Source organism: Atractosteus spatula, chromosome 3, assembly GCF_055471065.1.
Source record: "Atractosteus spatula isolate fAtrSpa1 chromosome 3, fAtrSpa1.hap1, whole genome shotgun sequence".
In the NCBI taxonomy this organism is placed as follows: domain Eukaryota; kingdom Metazoa; phylum Chordata; class Actinopteri; order Semionotiformes; family Lepisosteidae; genus Atractosteus; species Atractosteus spatula.
The window spans coordinates 56181286-56204192 of record NC_142708.1 but is presented as its reverse complement, the minus strand read 5'-3'; the positions used below and the strand labels follow the sequence as shown (position 1 = coordinate 56204192).

Below are 22907 nucleotides of genomic sequence, written 5' to 3'. Positions count from 1 at the left end.
TTATGTTATTGGAGAGGTAAGTCATTTTCATTAAATTTCTACAAGAGAGGATTAATAACCACAACTCTTATAGATGAGGAACATTCACAAATGAGCAAAGCAGTATGTTGAACTTTCCTCAACAGTTTTGCTCTTTTTATCTCACCGAACCTTTAAAATTCCACTTGTATATTTATGCTTGAGAAACGTGCGGCTTTAGTTTCCACGCCTCAGTGCCTGCCAACAAAGGTATCAGATTGAAATGTTGTTCCTGTCCCAGCAATGCCTATTGTTCGTTCCTTCCTTTTCATTTCATTGGCTATCACGTTCATTTTCCTACCCTGTGCTGCTATTTGGCACTGGCACCTTTCGCTTTCTAACTATGGTTAACTATTTTTACCAGGATTTGTTCGTCTTTCCCTGCAGTTTTTACGGTCTTTCTTACATTCTTGAATCAGTCAAGGGGCAGTTTTGGTCTCCTTGGCACAGCTGACTCTTCCTCACTTCCTACACCCATGACATTACTGACCACCTTCAGAGCTTCAGAATTTCATTACTTGTAAAACATTAATTTCCACAGAATTGGTCACAATGGTGTGCTATGCAATCAGCATTTCCTTTTTGTTTTCATTTTTCCTTCTTCTTAATTTTCATCTATACGTATGAATGCATCAATTTCCCTCTCAGCTAGACTCACCAGTATGACCCAGCCCGGGTGAGGTGAAGGACAGTACACTGTCTTTGGACACTGTCCAGGACACTGCCTGCTGAGCACATCCACACTAGTGACTTGTTGCACCTTGAACTCAAGAACATAAGCTACAGAGAGTTTAAAGTCACCTGTATGACAAAGCCCTAAGTTCTAATAATACTGTCAACAAACGATATACAGTATACAGCATATGCTTTTATTAAAGTACCTTAAACCCCTTTAAAATGATAATTAAACAATGTACAGCACACAAAATACAATGCTGCTAAAATACTTTGCCTTTTAAAAAATTATAAGGTGCAAACATAAAAATTAAATGCTGACTGAAATGTTCCAACATAGATCAACAGTACTATATGCCTTTTAGACAGAAAAACTGATGTGCAAAAACTATTTTCTTGGAGCATTTGAACGGGCATGCAGGTAAGTTTTTTTTGCTGTGTATTACATTATTAATGAACATGAAAGTATTTCAAGAAGCAAAGTCAATGTATAAATAGATGTTTTAATACATGACTTAAAATCCCATACTACAGACCAATATATAGGTGTCTATTATTGTAGTCTAAAAAAACATGTGCAGTTTTTGATACATTGTACATTTAAAAAAAACTTAGACTAGACAAACCATGCTTACATTAAATTATGAATAAAACCTGTAAATATGTATTGCTCTTACAATTAATTCAAAGACTGTTCAAATGTGGTGTTTCATTAGTTGAAAAGTGTCAATTGCACAGTTAAATTTAAGTGTTCCACAGCACTATGTTTGTGGGATATACAAAATGGGCCGTGCTTAAGATCTGCTGTCTTTTTTTTTCCTGCTTTATTTAGTGAGAGAAAACTTGGTCCACTCTCACCACTAAGCAGCATTTTCACGACAAGGAGGCCAGTTATTGTTCGCCATATCTGCAGTTTCATCCGCTTGTAAAGCTGATGTCACTCCCCGTCGGGCCAGAAAACATACTGCTAATCGCAGCCCTCGAAATCGCACAGGAAGCAGGTTTAAATATCGTCCTTCCTGTGCAGCGTTCAGGATGGCGAAAGGTTATGCAGAAGGCTGGGAAATGGGACTGAGGGGACTGCCCTCATAGGTCCCATCTTGACAGTCTGTCATGGTCAGAGGTTTGATGAGAAGAGGATATGAAGAAGGGTAGTTCAGACACCCAGAGTCCATGTTTGCCACCCTGGATTCAAATCCAACCATGACAGAAAACAGGCAGCCTTCCATTTCTTGGCAAAACAGCAACCAAAAGCTTAGTTCGACAGCACTGGACGTCACAGCAAACCGGCAAAGCGTTTATAGTAGGAGCAAGTTTGTTTTATGAGATAATAATTTAGAGGTCACTTAAAAGGTGTTTTATGTGTCAAACGATGGAGCAATTTCCTCCAGAATACACTTAAGCGATTAAATTAAGCACCTTTAAAGATTTATTTAGACATTTAGAAAAAAAAAACAGAAAAGAAAAATGACATTCTGTGACGACCACAACAAAAGGTACTGCAGCTTCCAGGCTCTGCTTGCCGAAGTCTCATGGCACAGAACAGGGAAGGAAATAACACAACCGGCTGAGATCAGTCTCCTGAAGTGACCTCGGGGTAATTTTTTATTTCCAAAAGAATCTCAGTACTTCCCGAGTAGGACAAGGAAACATTTCACCGACTTTAAACTTTCACCAACAGACCAGCTCTTCCTGACCCATTTTTGTGCTCCAGGATGGAACATGTCACACAGATTTACTGAACGTTCAAATTTGATGGTGAAAGCCATGCAACACTACCTGGTCTGAAGGAAAAAAAGACCATTTTAATGATCAACTCACCCCTGCCATCATGATTAAAGGATCAGGTCAATGGCTGTGGAAAATAGATGTGGGTTGAGGGGTCATGCATTTGGACGTGATTGCAAATAGTGAACAAAATACTCTGACATATACAAAGTATTTTGAAAATTTAAAGGAAAAATGAGCACAGTACTGTGGCAAAATACGGACAATATAAAACCATAACACAGTGTGGGAGTATAAACCAAGACCTTCCAAAAAAATCTAATTTTAAACATGAGTAAGAGGTACTATAAGTATCAATAGGAAGTGCCACACAATGCCAAGTCAGAAGTGCAGCTGATGTTTTAAAATGTAAAAGTGAAGGACGAAGCCTGCCTTGTGTCTAATTATGCACTTCTGATAATCTCCTCTGTCAGAATGAATTACATGGGCCCTATCTGATAAGGAAGTCGTGCAAGTGTACAAAGATCAGAGCTCAGCTGAGGGACTCTTCCACGAAAACAATAAACGGTCTCTTTTGGGGGCATTTCCTGAAATTTGGCTCCAAGTCAAATGTCACAAGCTTGACATATCTTCTCCAAGTACCCCGGGTTTCTAAAATACTCACAGCAAAGTGATCCCACATTGCGTTGGGAACTTTTACCTTCAAAGGACCATGTGTGACCAGCGCTCTCCCAAAATATCAGCATTATCCTGTCCCTGTCATGGGCCGAGCAGCCGCAGGGGTGTGTCCAGTGCACCACTGTTAAAAACTGCTGATGACATACAGGGACCCACATCAGATAACCTTTGTATCATAGCAATGAGACCCTGGAACAATGGCCATTTCAAAACTGCATGTAGATCTTTGTAAGGTTCCACTTACAAAAACCTTTTAAATAATCTGTTTCCTAGGGATAATGTAAGAAGATAAAGGCATTCTGATTCCAATACTAAAGCAACAATGTGCTAAGGACCCCGTTTAAATATTGCTGTTGCCTCTATGAAAATTCTTTGTCCGGATCATCACCTGCATAGGTGTATTAGTTTCACGAAAAATAAAATCTACAATGCCCTTTGACCTATGAGTGCCCCTGAACAAGTTAGTTATATTCGGTCAATCTTCTGTAGAATACATGCAAAAGTGGTTGCTTTCAAACTGCTGTGCAGCAGGGCAGCTAAAAATTCATTATCCAGCTGTCAACCTCTGAGTGATTTTTAAATGCATTTTCCTGCTAAAGTAACCATATGGCTTTCAGACTACTAGGTGTGCTCATAATGAAAATGACTTCCTGTTACCTTCGATCTGCTAACAGATTTAATGGCCCCACAAGGAGGCCTTAGAATGAAATGATCCAAAATGACTTGAAAGCCCTTGTGGGACACAAGGTAAGAAAACTTTAATGGACTTACAAATAAGGATTTTGAAGGACCGATGGTAAAATAACTGGTTTTGTAATCCTGAACGGCATAAATTCTACCTGTTTGTTTAGAAACAATTATAAGGCAGCGGATGTCAAATAACACTTTTAAGTCCTCTCAATCACTGAGCAATGAGATACATCTGAAATATACTGTAACAACACTCTCCCCCACAAAAGGGGTTGTATCTCAGTAAAGTCTTTATCAATCACCCTTTATATTTGGTCTTATTCCATACGTGATCTCTGTCTTCCATTACACAAAAGATCTTTAAATAAATAGAATAACTTCTTATTCACTGACTTTCTGAACCTGTGGCAGGCAGGTTTCAGTGCAATTGGAACCCCTGCTCTTTTCATCAGCTTTTCATTGCCCCTGCCAAAAATATCCATCTAATGCATGGTGATGAGAGCAAAGGAAAAAAAAAATCCTAACTGGCACGAAAGCCCTGCTGGGGAAAGAGTTGAAGTCAATAATGGAAAACCACCGTCAAAAACAGACAAAACCTGTACTTCCATTTCTCAGGTGAGTAAAAAGTACACCTCGACATACTTTCCAAATAATTACCAAACCAGTGCCTAGTATGTGACATTCTTTCTTATCATTTTATGCCTAAAAATGGTATATAATTCTGAGGAAAAAATAGACTGAGATCAGGAAAACACTCCCAATGTAAACTTCTTTGGAAAAAAAAAAAAGGAATTCCACTTCCTTGTTTCAAAATAAAAAATAAAATTAGCGACTCTCATTACAGGATATGTCACTGCTATTTTCCTGTAATATGACAGCACTGTTTACTTCTAGACTGTGTGTTTGCAGTGTGCACCGAACACTAGTTGGAAAACCCATACAAGATTTAGCACAACAGATACAATGTTGCGCCCCAAATTAATGTGGCAGCTCACATGGGAGGTACATGTGTTTTATCTGGGATCTACAGCTCACTGGATCTCCAGTGGGGCTTGACGCATTCTAGAATCCATGTCAGTGCATTCGACACTTCAGTTTGTCAAAGTTAATGAAATAAAATCCCATTCACAGTAATGTGCTACCTGGCACACTTATGGAAAAAAATAAATTATGTAGGTTACGGGCAATTCGAAAATCTTAATTTCAATTTTATTTTTTACTTATTTCACTTTAAGCTGGGAATTAACCTCTACCTTTGCAGCTTGCATCCTGATGCACTCCCCATTTCCACCCTCTTTGAAAACAGGAATAACACAACAGGTAAGGCTAATATCAAACAAACCTGGATTTCTCCATAGTATTGAGTGCTAGTTAGAATGAGCTGTGTATTCCAGAGACAGTCATCTTCTCTGTGTCCATGCTTCAGCTGGGGAACTGTTTCATGATTGAAGAAGATCTTTACAAATCAAGGTGCCCAGATGAAATCTCGGAAGTGAAGGAATTGGGTATACTATATTTACTTTTACCTACTGACATCTCAAACATACAGGGAACCTATCAACTTTACAAGGACTTGGAAGCATTTACCTGGAAAGGGCACTGTTTTTGTATTAAAGAACATATGGTAATCAAGAACATTGAGTTATCGCAAATAATATAGGTGGATTTTTTAAAAAACACTTCTCTGCTCTTGACATTTAATTACACTTCTGCTAATCTACAAAATAGATCCAGAAATATTTTGTTTTGTATAATCTCTAAATTAAATCTCTTGACACTTATTGTCCCATTCCAAGGCACGTTCAGAATAAGGTGTGCTAGGGAAATTTAAACACTGTCTCATCCCATTTTTCCAAACACTATTCCTTGAATGTAAAAGAAGTCACAAAAATGACTTACTTCTCTTAATTTCCCATGTGCTTTGTTTTGTTCAAATGTTTGACCATGTTATTCAAAAATCTTAGGACTCCTCCACTTAGGACCATATTGCTCTTGCAATATCTCAACAACATTTAATATATTAACAATTCCAATAAGTATGCAACAGAGCTGTATTTTGGCAGGTACAAATATAACAACTTTACCATTTACTACAAACGGAAGTCATAATACATGTGCAGACAGAGCAGAAGGTAGTTCTCATATGTTGCAATGAATTAGTATTTTAATAAAAATTAGGTGCTACATGGAAATGCTGTCATCATGGTACAATACTAAATGGCAAAATACCATTCCCAAGGCCATACGCAGCTGAAAAGGCGACTAATCATTAAAGCTATTTGCATGCCACTACTCACTCATCACATAGGTGACTGGATTTTCTGAAGTAATGCCAGTTCCTTATGAACCTTTTAAATCTCCACAGGAATAATAATTCTAAAAAAAACATATCACATGTTCAAGCTGGGTCATGCGATTAGCTAATAGTGGCAGGGAGATGCACACAGACATTAGCAAACAATTTGTCTAAGCACCTCCCCAAGAGTTATGGTTGGAATTAGTCAGCCAGAGGTCTCCTTGCTCCTGTAAGTCCCAAGGTGGAGACAGACTTGATGTTAGTATGAGAAATGACTATTGGGGGAAAAGAATAACTATGGAGGTTGCAGACAGGTCTTCATCCCCATTCTCACCATACTGTACAGGAGTCATTTTTGGGAGCTGAGACAGAGAGAAATGATTGGGAATTCCAAACTGAGTGGATAAAAAATGGAAAAATCCAACACAAATGTACCAAGGCAGCAGCTCTATGTCTAGCCACAGACCACTACAGAGGACTTAATAGTCACTGACCTTAACAGTCTTTAAACAACAGCATTTATCCATTTCCTACGAAGCAACTTCCCAAAAAATGCACCAGTGAGCATTAGTGGCTACAAAACTGAGCTTGGCAGCTCTTGATGTAGAAACCAAACAACCCTTGCAGATGAAAGGAAGACAGATTTGCCTGACATGGAAGGATACTCACAGCAAGGGCACTTCTATGATAAGATGAACCAGGTTACACATCATCTCCTCCAGCAGGTCCTCTTTCTCAGAAGCTATGGAACAAAGAAAGAGAATTGTTTCATCACTGTCCCCACAGATCGTTACAATTAAGCATCTCAAAAACTATTGCTCCACCACAAACATAACAGTGCACTGCATTGGTTTTGACTGTAAGCGGGTTTACCCTCTAAGGCACAGAACATAAAAAGAAACTCAGTCCCAGCAAAGACATAAGGGGTTATGGAACTTGTAACGGTCTGAGAATCAAAGAGTTTGGTTGCTGAGGAGACCAGGAATGGCAAGAGCTCTTTAAGGGGATTTCTATGTAACCAATATGAATGCTGAATATCTTGTATTGCTGATCTAAATTTAAAAAGAAATGTGTATTTGAAGCCTCATAATCTTAAGGAGACCAGTTCACCAGAACTGGCAGTAAAATTCCTATTAAAATTGGAGAGCAAGGGAGCCTCATGCTAAGCTAATTGCAAGGGTTGAATTTCAAAATTTTGTCTACTCATCTTCATATCTACTATACTTTAAACAGACAGAAGGAAACCAGCTGTTCACAACAAACGTTTGAAAAAAACGATGGGCAATATTAATGCAATTATTCCTTTCTATTCCAAATTCACAATTTGACTGCCATTTCCGTTTTATTGCCGTCTCCAGAAATCACAGAAAGCGTCTTCATACTGCTCCATGTATAATTTCCAATCGGTAAAGACAGAGAAAACAGCATTCATTCCTAACCTGCCATTCATCCTGAAAACACAGGGAATGCAGCTGAGTCTCTTATAAAGTCTGCTTCAAAGCAGAACAGCACCAAGGGCTTACTGAGCTCGAACATGGTTATTCCAACAGACAAACACAAAACTATTTTTTTTCTAAAGTAATCTGCCTTTCTGTATAAGGTATGGTATGCCTGTAATATTGAAAAGAACATAAAACTCTGCTCTCTTTTAGAAATTAACAAATTGAAAGACTAAGGGATAGACTGACAGAAAAATACAGTCTCAGGCCAGGCTTGTGTTTGCCACATCTCCTCAAATATCAAGTCCGTTCCAAGAGTGCACAATGCGTACTGTCATGCCATCGTTTCTCATTAAAGAGCAGGTCTCAGGAGAAAGAGCTACAGAAGGGTCAAAGTCGATGCTGCCCCTGTGTTTCTTCACTTTGATGGACCTTGTTTGAATCAGTAACTTCACTCCAAACTCGCAACACTACAAAAAAAAATAAAGATGAGCAGACACATGAGCTCCCACACGTGCTCACACGCAGCAGCCCTGGGCACAAGCCAACTGTTGACTCATTCGCCAGGCTTGATCCTGACCGCTTCAGCCACAGAGCTGAGGAGAAGCAGCCAGCGGAAACAGAAACCTTCTTGTCGCCAGTTTTCAGTCTTTTGCTAAAGGTGCAATTTTATTGATGCCGGATGATTTTTGATCTCACAAGGAGAGGACGGCCACTTCACTACTCTACTTTCTCAACGCTCCATACCAAAATCTCAAAAAAACTACTCCATGAGGAATTGGTCATTCAATTACTCCATGTAGAAACTAAACCCCCATGCAAGCTATTCAGTTCAATGGCGCATATTTGATGTGATCCGTTGTTGAAAAAAACCCACCCAACAGCGATGTAGTGTTTTTTTAAAAATAATTACTTATGTGATTAAAAACTATACATCTCTACTATACTACACACCTTGTTCACATTTACTGAGGTTATTCCAATGTGTCCAACATAAACTGCAGCCTAAATAAGAAAAAATGTTCTACAGCAATTACTAAAATAAGCTTACTCTTTTCAAAACATAATTTATCAGGATATCAGTTATCAAGTTATCAGGACTTCAGATTCACATCTCACCCAAAGGACAACACATTTCTACAGCAGAGTGGTCCACTGATCCATGGATCCACCAAGCCAGCAGCAACCTGCTTTTCCTTACTGGTTTCTCTTCTCACCCTGGTACTGATCAGGCCCAGCCCTCCTTGGCTTCAAGCTCAGATCAGACTAGGATCACCAGTTTGCAATGCTGCTGCCTGCGATTATATATAAAGACCTTTTCACTTTATTTCTTAGCTGTTTTCCTGAAAATTCTGATAAAAAAAGAGTATGCCATTTTAGAAAAACATGAGGTGTGAATTTGTTTGGCTCAATTCCGATGTTATTCTCAAAGTTAAGCCAAGAGCAGGTGCTTGGCAAAGAGAAAAACTGAGGAAGTTTCACCATTTTAAGTTCATACTGTATCTATGCTTCTACTATAAACTTTAATTAAATCTATTAGTTCTTAAGTGTGGATCCTATATATATATGAAGCACAAGCAGGTAAAAAATCTCTACCAGCTTTTCTAGAGAAATTAAATGTTTAATATTTTTACCACAGCAAAAATGCACATAAATGAACCAGTGAGATTTTATTTCTCTGACCCACTGTAGTTTATATACTAAGGTTTGGGCAGAAAGCTTTATGAAAAAACCTGTTGCAGTAATGTCTTTCAATCATTCCTCCAATGTGTCCATTATCCTCTCCTGAAAACTCTTCACTTCTATCAAAGTGTTTAGCCTATCAAGCACTCTGGTTATAGTAGTATTGGTTGAAAGAGATTTGCTGTTAACACAAGGCTTACCACACGTGCCTGGCTCCCTCTTCTGGTAGGAGAACTGTAAGTGCAGCTCCTCCTCTGTCATCTGGCTTATGAAAACCTTCAGCAAGCAGCGGATCATGAACAGTGTATTGTGGGCCTGCCAGATAAAAAGCTGACTGGAAAAGTAAGAAGAAGATGACAGCATTAGACTTACGACTAGCCAAAATACCTTTTGCACACATTCACATGCAATGAAACAGAAGAAGAGTTGAGAAACTTGAGGGTACTAAGAACACTACTAACCTAAAATCAAGATCTAAAATTCCACCTCAAGTACAAAATGCAACTATAACATAAAACAATGTTTTATTATACGGCTGATTCTGTGGCATTATATTTTCAGAGATGGGGACTATGATATTAACTTGAAAAACTGACAAAAATAACAGAAGGATACAAAACAGTATACAGCTTAAAGCAGTGTTAGAGCACTAGTCAAACACTCATGTAGCTATAACACAAAGGTGTTTAGGTAATTCAATGTTATGATAACTATAAAAAATGTTCTTTGACCCTTCTCTAGTCCTGTCTTTTATGGTATTTGTACAATAAAACATATTAGTTGTCATATACTGGTTAGCAGGGCAAAGAGTCTCATTCAAACATCCGGTTTAGGGGAACAAAATCCCTTGATGCAGTAGTAAGGGGAATGCCCTGTGTTTTTTTTACAAATTTCAGGAAGGAAGGATGAATTCCAGTTTCTGACCTCACCAACACGAACACACTGATTACAGCCACACAGTCACCTTCCTGGTGTTTTAGTGTCTCCAGTAAAAGGAATCTAAGACAAGCCAATTACAAGGAAAACAAAATCTTTGCATGGAAGGTCACTGACCCACTTCTGCCTATGACTTCCACAGTTTCCACTCTGTTCAGAGGCAATAATGAACACCGGCATCGTAGAAGACTGTATTTTAATTGACATTAAACATCAATGACAGACCAGAAAATTAAAATAAATAATGCGTAATGAATGCAATGCTATGTAGTTGAATGTAATCTATACTGAAGTACCACAAACATGCATCTATACATTATTAGGAACCGCTTTTATACTTAAAGGGTTGTGGGGACCTAACCTGGCAGGAACAGGACACAAGGCAGGTCCCCTCTGCAGTGTAGACATCAGTCCATCACAGAGCACACGCACACATTCACTCACACGGGAAACAATTTAGAGACGCCAGCTACCTGGGTCATCATGGTTTTGGAGGAGCCCAGAACATCCAGAGCAAACTCAACACAGGGGGCACCCTAGCTTGGGATCGAACTCAGGACCCAAGAGCTGCAAGGCGGCAGCACTAAACGCCACACTACCGTAATGCCATGTGGACAAAACAGTTGCGCAGGACATGATAAGCACAAAAGTCCACGTGCATCCTTATCTACAAAGGGTTTGGTATCTGTCCACTAAAATAGGATGCAGTTGAAGTTCTTGGAAATCAAGGCCCTCACACACACAAGGGGAAATGTAAACACAAATAAATACAGGGTTTGGCTCTTGACATAGTAATATGGGGTAATAGTATAATAAACTATAAACTATTATAAAACAGCTGCAGACAAGGACTGTTAGTGCTGAAAGGCTTTATGACCAACGTATTTTCTATATGATAGGTCTATGTTATTTATGAGTTTTCTTTCTCTTCTTTTTGTAGGTCTTTGTACTTCCGTTATTTGGAGTGCACCACACAAATTCCTAACAACCCAAAGGGTTCGTTTGGCAGTAAAGCTGGCTTTGACAAACAATTAAATACAACTTTACGTCTGCACAGGAGAGGAAAAAGCTCTGCGCGGCTTGCAGAAAGCCCAGCAGCTCCCCTTGGAAGAAGTGCAACACCTGGCATCCACACCTGTGACCCTCTCCCATTCGTCAGCTGCTGGGGCATCGGTTACTGCCGTGCACGAGTTCGTGCTTCTCTCACTTGTCTCGCACCCTTGGAAAGCGGTGGATTTCACTACAATGTATTATTTAAGCCTTTAATCACACGCTGGCTCCAGGGGGCTCCTGCGTGGTGAGGCATGAGCTGGCGAAGCTGGAGCCAGGGTGTCTGCTTCTGATGCGGCCTCAATTGTTCCAGTCGGCTGCCTCTCAGGCCAGGGAGACGCATATCCAGGAATCCTTATGGATGAGCCACAAGCCCACTTCCTCCCCACCGGAAGTCCCCGTGCAAGTTCTGAATCATGAGGTCTCTTTAGTTTTCATCAACCGGATTACAAGACAAGCTATGTATAAAGCATTATATAAACACTGGGCACTTTTCTGTGCTATACGCACAGTTAATGCCATGTTTAATTACTGTATATGCATAGGTAATAGAAACACTTTGGAAATCCACATCAGCAGTAGAGCCTCCAATAGATACTACATAGCTTGGAAATGATAGTTTCCAAAATGTAGACAATCTTAAAAAAGTATCACTGTGTATAAAGTCAGATGGGACCGCAAGTACTAGCACTGTATAACCTATTTTAAATGATACTGCATCAGGGATCCACTGTCAGGGGAACATGAACTACACTGTGCAAAGATCAATTATTGTTGTAAATTATTGTACTGTTGTATGCCTTCTTGTGTCAGTCCAAGCCAATTTGGCCCTAAGAAGTTACACTCAGAAAAAAAAATAAGCACAAACTGAACCTTATACAAAAAATTGCATCTTGCTTTTGCTTCTACTGACATGAAAGTAAAGTAAGTTTACATACTCACACAATCATAAATAAACTATTATTGCATGGTAGTGCAGGTGGGATATTCTTACACTTTGGATAAATGAGGTATTTATTTCTGTAGTTAAATGGTTTTACTTAGGAATTGCACAGGCAGGGATACAGTATCGAAAAGCATCCACTGAGGAGGTACAGACTGAATACGAGAATCACTAATCAAGTATAGAATTTCCTTTCTTTTTTACAGCTCTTATCTGTGTAGTTGTTAATAATTTACTGCCCTCGGATGTCACAGAATTTGGCTGATTTACAATAAATACATATAAATGGCGAATACGCAGATTAAATGCAGCTTAGCATGTAACTGGGAGTTAAAAACAAAACTTCCTGCCTTTTATTGCAGGTTAGTGCCACTTCAAGCTTTGACACTGAAAGAAAATAAAGGTGTGACACTCCTAAAAGAAAACAAACCGAGGCAGTTCGCTGGCATCTTACTTTATGCCACTGTAATGCAGTAAAACTCAACTAAAACAGCAAAATATGACGACGCAAACTGAACACAAAAAAATCAAACCAACTGCAGCAAACTGAATTTCAGCTTATATATTTGGATGCCCAACATGTTTCCCCCAATGACGCACAACTAATGTCAGAAATGAGTCCCTCTCTGTGCTGCATCGAGGTCAAGAAGGAGTGCTTATACTGATGATTCACCCCCATCACAGGACTCAGGACATGGTAAAATGTTGTTGCGATTTCACCAATAAAGGAGCTTCAGTCTACACTGGCCATTCAACTCAACAGCTTTCAAAATCTTCTTGGGAGAGAAGGCTGGAGGAAGCAATGGAAGTGCCGAAACAAGGATAGCCAGCCCCCTCAGGAAACACTAAGTGTGCGAATATGCTCGATAGCTTCTGCCTTCAGGCAAAGCAGCCCTGCCGGGCACAAACACAATGGGAGTGGCACCGTTCTCTCATCGTTCTCTGTGGTCGCTTCAAAATCTGTTAAAGTTCTCATCTCCTACTGAAGAACCACATGGACCTTTCGTGTTCACTGTGTTTTCACAAATGGCACAAATATTCCGGTTACATGAGCAATGGGATTTAAACCATGCCTTATGGATGATGGTTCTAAAAATAAATAACCACTGTATCTTTATTTAAGAACAGCCCTCCAATTACTGTAGCAGAACTTAGCTAACAAGTTCCCTGTTGTCAGGGATGAAAAGAAAGAAACATCAGAGCCTGCAGCTTTTTCTTCTTTTCTTTGCTATATACTTACTCTTGACATTCTGTGGATATTTTCAGCTCTTTGGTTCTGTTCAGGAAAATTCTCACAAGGGCCCCAAAGTTTCCTGTCCTTGGATTGTTCTCAACTAGAAGCAAAAAAGCAAGAGGAATGAGGGGAAACATAAACAGAAATAAATACAGCGTTTGGCTCTTAACATACAGTAATAATATGGTACAATACTACAACGAACTATAAACTCTGTTATGATAAGGGTTTATGCTGAAAGACCTTCTGACAGCACTGAAATGCATCAGCATTATTTTTCATTTCTCTCTCATTTCTCATCTCGTCACCTCCTGAACTAGAGTTATATATTGGGATAAATAAAGGTTCTTTTTTTAATTAAAAAGGTGGGGACATACCCAGGTTCTTGGCAAGTGGGGTGATGGCTTCCTCCAAAATCTTTGCATCCGCACTGCAAGAGAAAAGAAATCCCTCAGGGTTCATTCTATCCACCACCTGAGCAAGACGCCTCCCCGCCAATCAACACAAGATCTTATTGTGATAAAAAAAAAATCAAAATAAGCACAACTGTCAAAATTGTAATTTAAACAAATGAGTAAAAGCACATTTGACTTGCAGGAAAAAAATTCAATTAATTAGGATTTGTGTGTTCAGTGAGGCTTTTCAGAAGTACTAACGGAAAAAAGCCTACTAAAAACTAAAATGTCATGTCATTCAAAATCTAATTTTTGTACTTTTATTCAAAAATAAAAAGGTAACATGTGAGTCCAGTAAGGTAGTAGTTAAGAAGCATCACTGACTATGTGTAAGATAATTACTACAATTAAGCAAAGGTAAAAGAAGCATAACAATAACAGGGTAATCTAATTACAGGATAAACAAAACACTATATATACTACAGGACCAGAAACCAGAAAGGCAATTGTATAATTGCTTTTTATGAACCTTTTTTACAAACCTCCAGTTTTGTGCATGACTGTAAGTAAACACCTAATGTTGCAGAACCAAAAAAAAAAAACATTTCCTAAAGGAAATCTGCATATTACGGTCTCAAAATTCAATTTTCAAAGGGCCATGGATTTCTCCATTAAGTCAGTTGCCTAATGGACAAAGTTTAGCATGGATCTATGTAACTTGCTTAAAAATTTTCTATCAACTCTCCTGTTTTCCCAAACAACGGGGACACACCCATTGCTTTGGAAGCAATCTCTTTTGGTTGTTTTCAACAAGCAATCACACATGAGGACTTGTTATCCAAACCTGCTAGTTAAGGGGAACACAGATGTGAAATTGGCAGTATGATAAATTCCTTAGCCTGAAATTTTCAGATGCACGCTTCATTTTAGTCAACATTCATTTGAGATCAACCAATATTTAAACAAAACTAGTGACCATCTGTGGCAAATATTAAAAAACATTTTGGATAAACCCTGTACCTTCATTTACAGGTAAGAAGAGTGACATTACAGGTAGTTTAAACATACACTAAGAAATCTGGTAAATAAAGCCCAGATTGAAAACACAGGTAATCACAGTCCAAAGGCCAAATAATAGAAAGACAGAATTCTGCTAGAAATGATTGTAAGACCTTCATGGTACTGAATCAAAAGCATAATGACTAAGTATCACTAGGACCATAAACCCAGGGTCTTCAACTTCAATTTACAATCACTCCCAAATAAATCTGGTGCTTGATTAAAATCCTTGGAGGAAGGGTTGAAACGAAGCAGTAAAAAGAATACAGATGTTAGCACTTTATTTAGAAGAGACTGAGCATTTCATTTTTCCCCAAATGCTGATTTCAAAACATGAACAAAATGCTGAATGTCAGCAGTAAATGTTCTTAACATTAACTTTATTCATTGCACTGCCAATACAGAAATCCTTTGAATAAAAGTGAACAATATTTTTAATTGACGTAATCAGTAATTAAATGCAACGACTGGGTGCTCACTGTTGTGCATACAATGGGTTTATTAGGTGTTTATAAAACTTCACCGACATGGCACTCAATAAAGAAGCAATATAAGATTTAACTCTTAAAAGCAGCAAGCTGCAGTGACAGCTATGAAATATCAATCTAAAACACTAAATAGAAAACCACCGTCAGGGTTTTATTTAGAACAGACTTAATAACATTAGTGAAGTGAGGAAATTTCAAATTAGAATTTGCTTGGGTTTTTTTTTTTATCTGGACCATGAAAAATTCAATTCTTCTTTCATCTTCTTCAAAAGCCCAAACTGCAATGCATCATTAAACATGTGGGAGCACAGTACACCAATGCCATCTAATGGCCATGTGAAAGAAAGACTGTCCTATTACAGGCCCAAAATTTCATTTCCGAACAGCAGAGAACAGTGGACCAGCTCGGATTACAGACGAGGATGTCTTTTATGCGTCATCCTCAAAGGAAATTCCTAAGGAAATCAAAGACACAAGAGCAATTTCAATTCCTGCAGCGGGGTTGCACATCTTAAGAAGAATTTCATGCGCATTTTCAAACCTCTTTATCCAATACAGGGTCGCAGGGGAACTGGATCTCATCAAGCAAAGGGCGTAAGGCAGGAAACTGAAGCCCCCAGAGGAAACCCACAAGAACATACAAACTCCACACAGACAGCACCCCCGGTCCAGGATTGAACCCAGTGCCCCAGCCTTGCGAGGCAGCAATCCGAACTGTCCATTGAGCCACCACGCCGCCCAAGTAAAAGCACATCTTTTTAAATATGAAGGACGATACTGCCAGTCACTCTTAACAGCCTTTGAAGAAGCAGATGTGAATTGCCTGCCACAAGGCCACTTCCTTGTACAATTCAAAGAACAAACTTGATGAACCTGTGATAAATACAAAGAGGTCTGAGAAGGGTATCAGAAAATAAGTCGGAAGAAAAAAAACAATGAAAAACAGAAGCATGAAACGTATCAAAAGAGATATAAAATAAGTTTAAAGTTTTGATACAATGCTTTGGAGCATCCTAAAAAGATATTATTATTTTCTGTATTTCTGTATTTTCTTTTGGAGGAAATATGCAAAAGGGAAAATTAAGATACCTTCTGTCTTCTCATTTGTGTAAAAGGTGCTATCAATTAAATCCAACTCTAAGCAATTGAAATAATACATTTTAAATTAGTTTTCCAAGGCTAAAATAAGCATTTGCCCAAATTATTAATTCTATTATTTTATAAGAAATGTGCATAAATGTGGTATATCCAGTATCAAGGTTCCCCAATAAAACTCTTGACAAAAAGCACTGTTAAGTGAAGGTTATGCGCCCCATACTGGATTACCTATTTTAGGTCTGAGGATATACACAGACACTGCTTTGCGATATGCTGTTCCATTGCTTTTTGAGTCTCCTGGTTCTGCTGATAGAAATCTACAGTGTCTTTCAATAAATTGAATTTCACATTGTGTCGATTGATTAATTTAAAACGGAGCCTTCCAAGGGACCTGCAATTCTTTTTCATATGTTATAGAGCAAACTGAAAAAAACCTTTCTAGCTTGCATTAAAAATGAACTGAAGAAAACTGAACGTAAGGAATGTTCAACCGCTGATTACTGTCTTTGCCTCGGAAATTCCTGTTGCGTCTGAACGTTTCTCATGAAACCTCACTGCATACTCCTTTGCCTGTTCAAAGAAGCAATGTCACAAAACGCACATGACATGCAGTCATTTTGAAGTCAGCATCCTGAAAGGTTTATATCATGCCTGTCAACTGTGTTCAGAGTAAGAAAATAATGGGTTGTAAAGCAGCACATCAATGGCAGGTTTATGAATATGACCCTTAGTTAAAGGAAGATGAGATGAGCTCACTGATGCACTAAATCCCTATACTGTTTCACAACATATAGGTTTGGGGAATAACCCTCTTTGGGGTGGAAGGGACATTTCAATGCCAGTCCCAGTGATTCTTGCGCTTTCGGCCTCGTATCTGCCTACACAACTGCCCGGTTGTGCAACACAGACTAGTCTTTGTAAGAAGATCAATCTATTTTCTGCAGTGGCCTTGTAAGGTTGCAGAGTTTGGCCCTCAGAGCTAAAGTGCATGAAAGGCTCCAGGCTTTATCCATTCACAGCAGCACCCTATGGATTCTAATGTTTTCTTACAACAGTTGCTGGTATGCATTTTATATTGTATGCAGAGTAGAAATTGGGCAAAGCCAAAAGTATCGTAGAATGACAAGACAGAACAGTGCAGAGCAGTGAAAAGGACTCTGGGTCTGGAATTGGAGGGTTGTGGCCCAAATCCTAGAGGGAACACTACTATACTCTTGTGCAAATTACTTCCCTCTAGGAAAATGCCTTGCTGCTTAAAAGGGTTTTTTCGATTTCATTTTTGTCTTTATTGCCATATGTATCTTGTGTATTCTTTTTTTTTTATTGTTGTTGTCAATCTGTAAAGCACTTTGAGAAGCCATCTTTAAAGGCACTATATAAAATAAAGTTTGTTATTATTGTTATTATTATTATTATATGTTGATAGATAAGGTTTATCATTGAAGCAGACAGTCACTTTACCTTTCTTGTCAACGCCAAAGATGTTTTTAAAAAAATCACTGACAACGTTTCAGATATAAGATTCAGATTTCTTTCCAGGATCTGTTATATAAACATGACAGAAAAGTCATGTTCTGTTCATGCACTAATGTCTTTCTAAGTAGCACAAAACAGACCCCAAGGCAAAATGAATATGGCAAGTTAAAGAGCACTAATGTGTTTTGGTTTGTGGTTCAAACTGTGCATTCTGGCGTACAGCTGCAGTCGGAACTAGACTAATGAAAAATTATAGCCTATTCAACTTTAAATAAAAGCTACCTTTTCCCAATTATGAGTAAGGTTTGTGGATCTAAATGTAATTTCCTGCATATTCAATGGCTTGATAAAGGCCCAAGCAGTATATTACAACCCACCCCACCTACCACCTTCACAACTAATCATCAAGAGAGCACTTGAGGTTTCATGTGCTTGATAACTTAAAAACTACCACAGCTGCCCATTCTATTCAGAAGATATGTCAGCCAAAAGGGTGTTCTGAGAATACATACAGAACGGGACCCATTTCACCCACTACTGACTTGAAGCACCCACAATGATGATGCAAAGCTGCCATTATGCACCAGCAAGACCGTTTTATATTTGTAGTCTGGACTGTAAGTTTTAGTCTGACTTGAGCAAAAAAAAACTCCCAGTTCATTCCGTAAAAAATGTTAATTTTTTATACCACTGAACTCACATTTTATAACATTTACTATCACCCCTCTCCTGCCAGGGGCAGTAGAAGAATGTCTTCATAGTTAAGCCAAGGGTATCCTCTAAATGAGTTCTTCCAAGAAAAAAAACACTGCTCTCATTAATGCTGGACAAAGCTCTCACCTATTGGTAGGACTGGCAAAGGTGAAGGAGATGAGCTGATTCCAGAAGGGATCATTCTCCGAGATGGGTTCTGTCCCAGTCAAGGTCCTAAGGTTCTGGTTCTCTGACAGATCGTTCACGCGGCTCGTGTTTGCTCCCATCTCCTAGTTGTGGGCTTGATGGATCCGTCACAACTTCATTGTCCTCAGTCGTGATCCCTGGAGGGAGGAAAAGAGATCACAGTGTTACCCAGAGATTCAGGCTGGCAAAAGCAGCTGTCAATTCCACATCACTTGTAAAATTCTGTTTTGTATCCTTTGTGGGAGCCCTCTGTTTGTTAGACTAATTTCCGATTAGGCTACTTGACATCCCTGTACAAAAAAAAATGAAACCTGTGAAAGCAGAATGTGTCCTTTAGCCTGGAGGTTGCAAGTTCACATCCAGGCTATGTCACAAGCCCATCCTGGCTGAGAGCTTTTGGCAGGATGCCAAGAGCTGGCAAGACTAAAGTGAGGCTGCAGCAGTGAAGGCGTGAAGCAGATCGCTGGCTGGGCAACTACGAGCTCAGTCATTATCAGCAACACTCCATCAGTTCCCCACCCTTATTAAAGCTCTGGAAAATGCACTCTGGGTTGAAATTTGGGGCTTGCTGTGTTGAGCTGGACCTCAGTCTATAACAGCCTAACAAAAATAATAGGATAATCATAAACAATGGATGGTGCCAGGAAAACAGGTTGAAACTTTGTACTGTTCATTTGAAAGAAAGAACTAAAATCAAATCAAATCCCAAAGCCACCTGCTGTGCAAAAACGTTTTAATTTAATTACTTTAGGAATTGTGTCTTTACTGGAATAGTCAATTTATTTAAAAAAACAACAACATGACTATTAACTGCAATGGGTTGGCGACCCATCCAGGGTGTACCCTGCCTTGCGCTCGTTGCTTGCCGGGTATGTTTCAGCTTCCCACGACACTGTATGGTTTAAAGCGGTTTGGCAAATGACATGACATGACACGTCTATTAATGTGATTCTAATTTACTCTCTATGTAACATGCACCTGATTTCACACAACAAACAGAGACACACCTGAGGTGCTTTTTGACAGGGAAGAGAACTTGGACAGATTGCCCACCTCCCTTTTTCATGGTCACCAGGGAATGAAACTGCAGTAGGAGCAATTCTGCACGGCCATAATCGAACCCAGGTTCCCCCCAACTCTGAGGAGCCGCACTACCCACCACGCTTCACCTATTTTTCATAATTACTACAATGACCGACAACAAATTCTCAATTATCTTTAATTTACTCAAGTGGGACTGTATGTATATTAAAATTTAATTCAGCCCCCTTTCAAAGAAAGATATTAAGAAAAGTTAGATTTCACTAGTTCCCAGGAGGCCCCTTACATCAACAAGATACCCCCTATCTCACAGCCACAGGCCATGCGAGTGAACCACAGCTCACATGACTTTCCAGACAGAGACACGCTGAGACTGGCAGCTGGTGTGCCATCATATCATCTGTCATAACAGCTATCAAGTTAATTAGTAAGAAAATGCAATATGGTAGCATGAGGGCAATATACTTTAAAAAAATGCTTGCTAATGGCACAATCGTTTAATTATCAACTGGCTGACAGCGCTTATTTGAGACACATCAGGGAGGAGTTAAACGAATCTGACAGCCAGACAGAGCTCATCTCTTCCTAACGACAAGAAAGTCACACTTGCAGTTAAACGTGTAAGCCGGTTTAGTGAAACATGCCATTAAAATGTAGCTTCAAACTTTAACAGGTTTTATGCTTCCACCCAGTGGTTGTTTGTTAGAAAACTACTGCTGTAGAGTGACTAGAGTGCAAGAAGGTTCTCAGGGCATAAGCTGACTAAAGTTCCACTTCCACTCCAACATAAGCTTTAGGAGTGCAACTGTCAGGTACTCTTTCAAAGATAACAATGAGATAATAGTTTCCTATTTTCCAGAACAAAAATTATAAGTTTTAAAGTCTGTATCTAAATTTTCCCTAAGCCAGTGGTTCAGGAGGGCTCACCTCCTCTGCTACTTATTTCAGAGAACTGAAGTAATAATGGGCTTATTTTTACCTTTTCTGCTGTTTTTACATAACTTGGTTGGAACAAAAACTAAACAGCAACGGAGTACCTCAGAACCAGGGTTGGGAACCATTACTCTGTAGGACTGTTTGTCAACGTAGATAAAACTTCCAGGATCAAAAATGAATGTGGATAGGTTTCTCAAAGCTGCCAGAGATGGAGTGATGTGGACAAGGCAAATAAACGTAGCTCAACATTGCGAAGCCCTGTGCTACACACATCTGCATCTCATTTCCGCACAGTTAGTCACAAGACCTCTCCCAGTGAGCAATTTTACATTGAAAAAGGTAGGGCTGTATACACAATCCCAGGAGAAGCTACAGTACATCAGACTACAACTCAGTCAGAACCCACAAACGCAGCAGGATGTAAGCAGAAACTGAGAATCAAAAAGACCGAACTTTAAATTCTAGAAATGGCATCGAAAATCACGAATATCAGATGCCAGTGATGAAAAGACTTCATTTCGATGCATTAGGTTCACGCTGCACTTAACAGCAAGAAACTCAACCTGGACATGCCACTGGAGTTTCCAGGCATCCTGCTGATAACCAGTGCAGAAGCCAGAATACATAGCATGGGTTTAAACAGACAGCATGTGAATTTATTAAAAGTGCAGTGCATATTACAGAAGAGAACACGCATCAAGAAGAATGGAAAGAAAAAGCATACAGTGCAATTCCATGTTGACTGAAGTTACATTTTCAACAACTTAAGCTGGGTATAATTTCACAGTGACTGACTTTATACTGAACAAATCAGGGTAAAGGAGTCTCAAGTATCTTAACATGTTACTCTAGTATTCAGGTTGACACATTAGAAGTAGCAGGTCTTCCTGCCCATTGAGATTTCATCACCTTGAGTTATTAAACACATGTAACACCAGTCACCATGGAACAGTATGCCTTTTAGCACTTCATCTTGCCTAGCTTAAAGACTTAGGGCTTGGGCTTCTTTATTGCATTGTCTTTTTTCAGTTCACAATCCTTCTGTGTAAGCATGTTAATTATTTAACCATGCCTGTCTTCAGATTTCACGGAAAAAAAACTTCTTACTTTTTTTTCAGACTCTCTCTTCACACCTCAGTTGCAAAGCAACATACTACAACATTAAACATAAAAGACTAGAAATCACAACACACTACAAATGCCGAAGCAAAATTTCAAAATATCTGGAGCTATTATTTCAAAACCTCTCCTAACTGAACACACAAGAGGATGCAGGATATAAAACCATAGGGTTTAGTTAAACTCTTTTTACCATTTGTATATTGTAATTAGAGTATGTAACCCTTCAGGGACAATTTACAATGTTTTGTGGCACTGCACTGACATTCTCTAATTAATATAAAAGGGTAATATTACCTCAAAAGCTTTAGCTATCTCTAGTCAACATAGTGAAATAATGAACTTATCACCTTTGTTATTAAAGATTTGCAAGAAACACTTTTATGTCAATAAACTTCATATAAATGTTTATAAATGTCCATCATATAAATCACTAATTCAGTGAAAGCAATCTTTGTGGTTTGAAAACATTTGAGAAGTTTGGCAGTCCAGAAGTAAACACATTAAGTGATCGAGTGACTAGGGTATAGAGCTTGCAACTGCTCCAGAAAGATGCAGCTCAAAATTTAACTTCGTCACTGACACGCAATATGTCTTATGACTATTTATTGTTGCAGTAAAGGAAGTGAGGGAGAAATGTCCTTGCTTAAAAAGAAATGACACGGATAAAAACTTGAAAGGGCATACTGATGTTAAAGAATATATGATGAAATGAAATAAAATCTGGAATAACCGCTAAATGGGTATCAACTAAAAAGAAAATACAAAACAGCGATCATTAAAAAAATAACAAATCCTGTTTCGTATCTTAGCCACTCAATGAACTACAACACATCAAAGTTTGTACCCAGTAAGGATGTGGACATTCTTAATCCATCTGCATCAGAACATTCACCCATCTTAATTCGTGTGTCAGAACAAATCATTTTAAATATCACTTCTAAATTACCTCCATTATTCGAATAATAAAATACATAAAAAACTATATTAGTCTAAGTTAAAATTAGTATTATATTAGAACTTTG

The 22907-nt window shown here is 38.8% G+C and overlaps 1 protein-coding gene across 2 annotated transcripts in view; it reads right to left on the bottom strand.

Moving 5' to 3' along the window:
• The window catches only part of dym (dymeclin), a 147033-nt gene that overhangs the window by 116943 nt on the left and 7183 nt on the right, over positions 1-22907 (bottom strand). For both annotated transcript variants that reach the window (XM_088910899.1, XM_088910898.1), the window contains 5 exons: positions 18727-18923; positions 13748-13800; positions 13377-13470; positions 9408-9541; positions 6755-6827 (listed from right to left, as the gene is read on the bottom strand). In XM_088910899.1, coding sequence (XP_088767025.1) covers positions 6755-6827; positions 9408-9541; positions 13377-13470; positions 13748-13800; positions 18727-18866 — 494 coding nt within the window. In that variant the 5' untranslated portion in view covers positions 18867-18923. The remainder of the gene's footprint in view (positions 1-6754; positions 6828-9407; positions 9542-13376; positions 13471-13747; positions 13801-18726; positions 18924-22907) is intronic.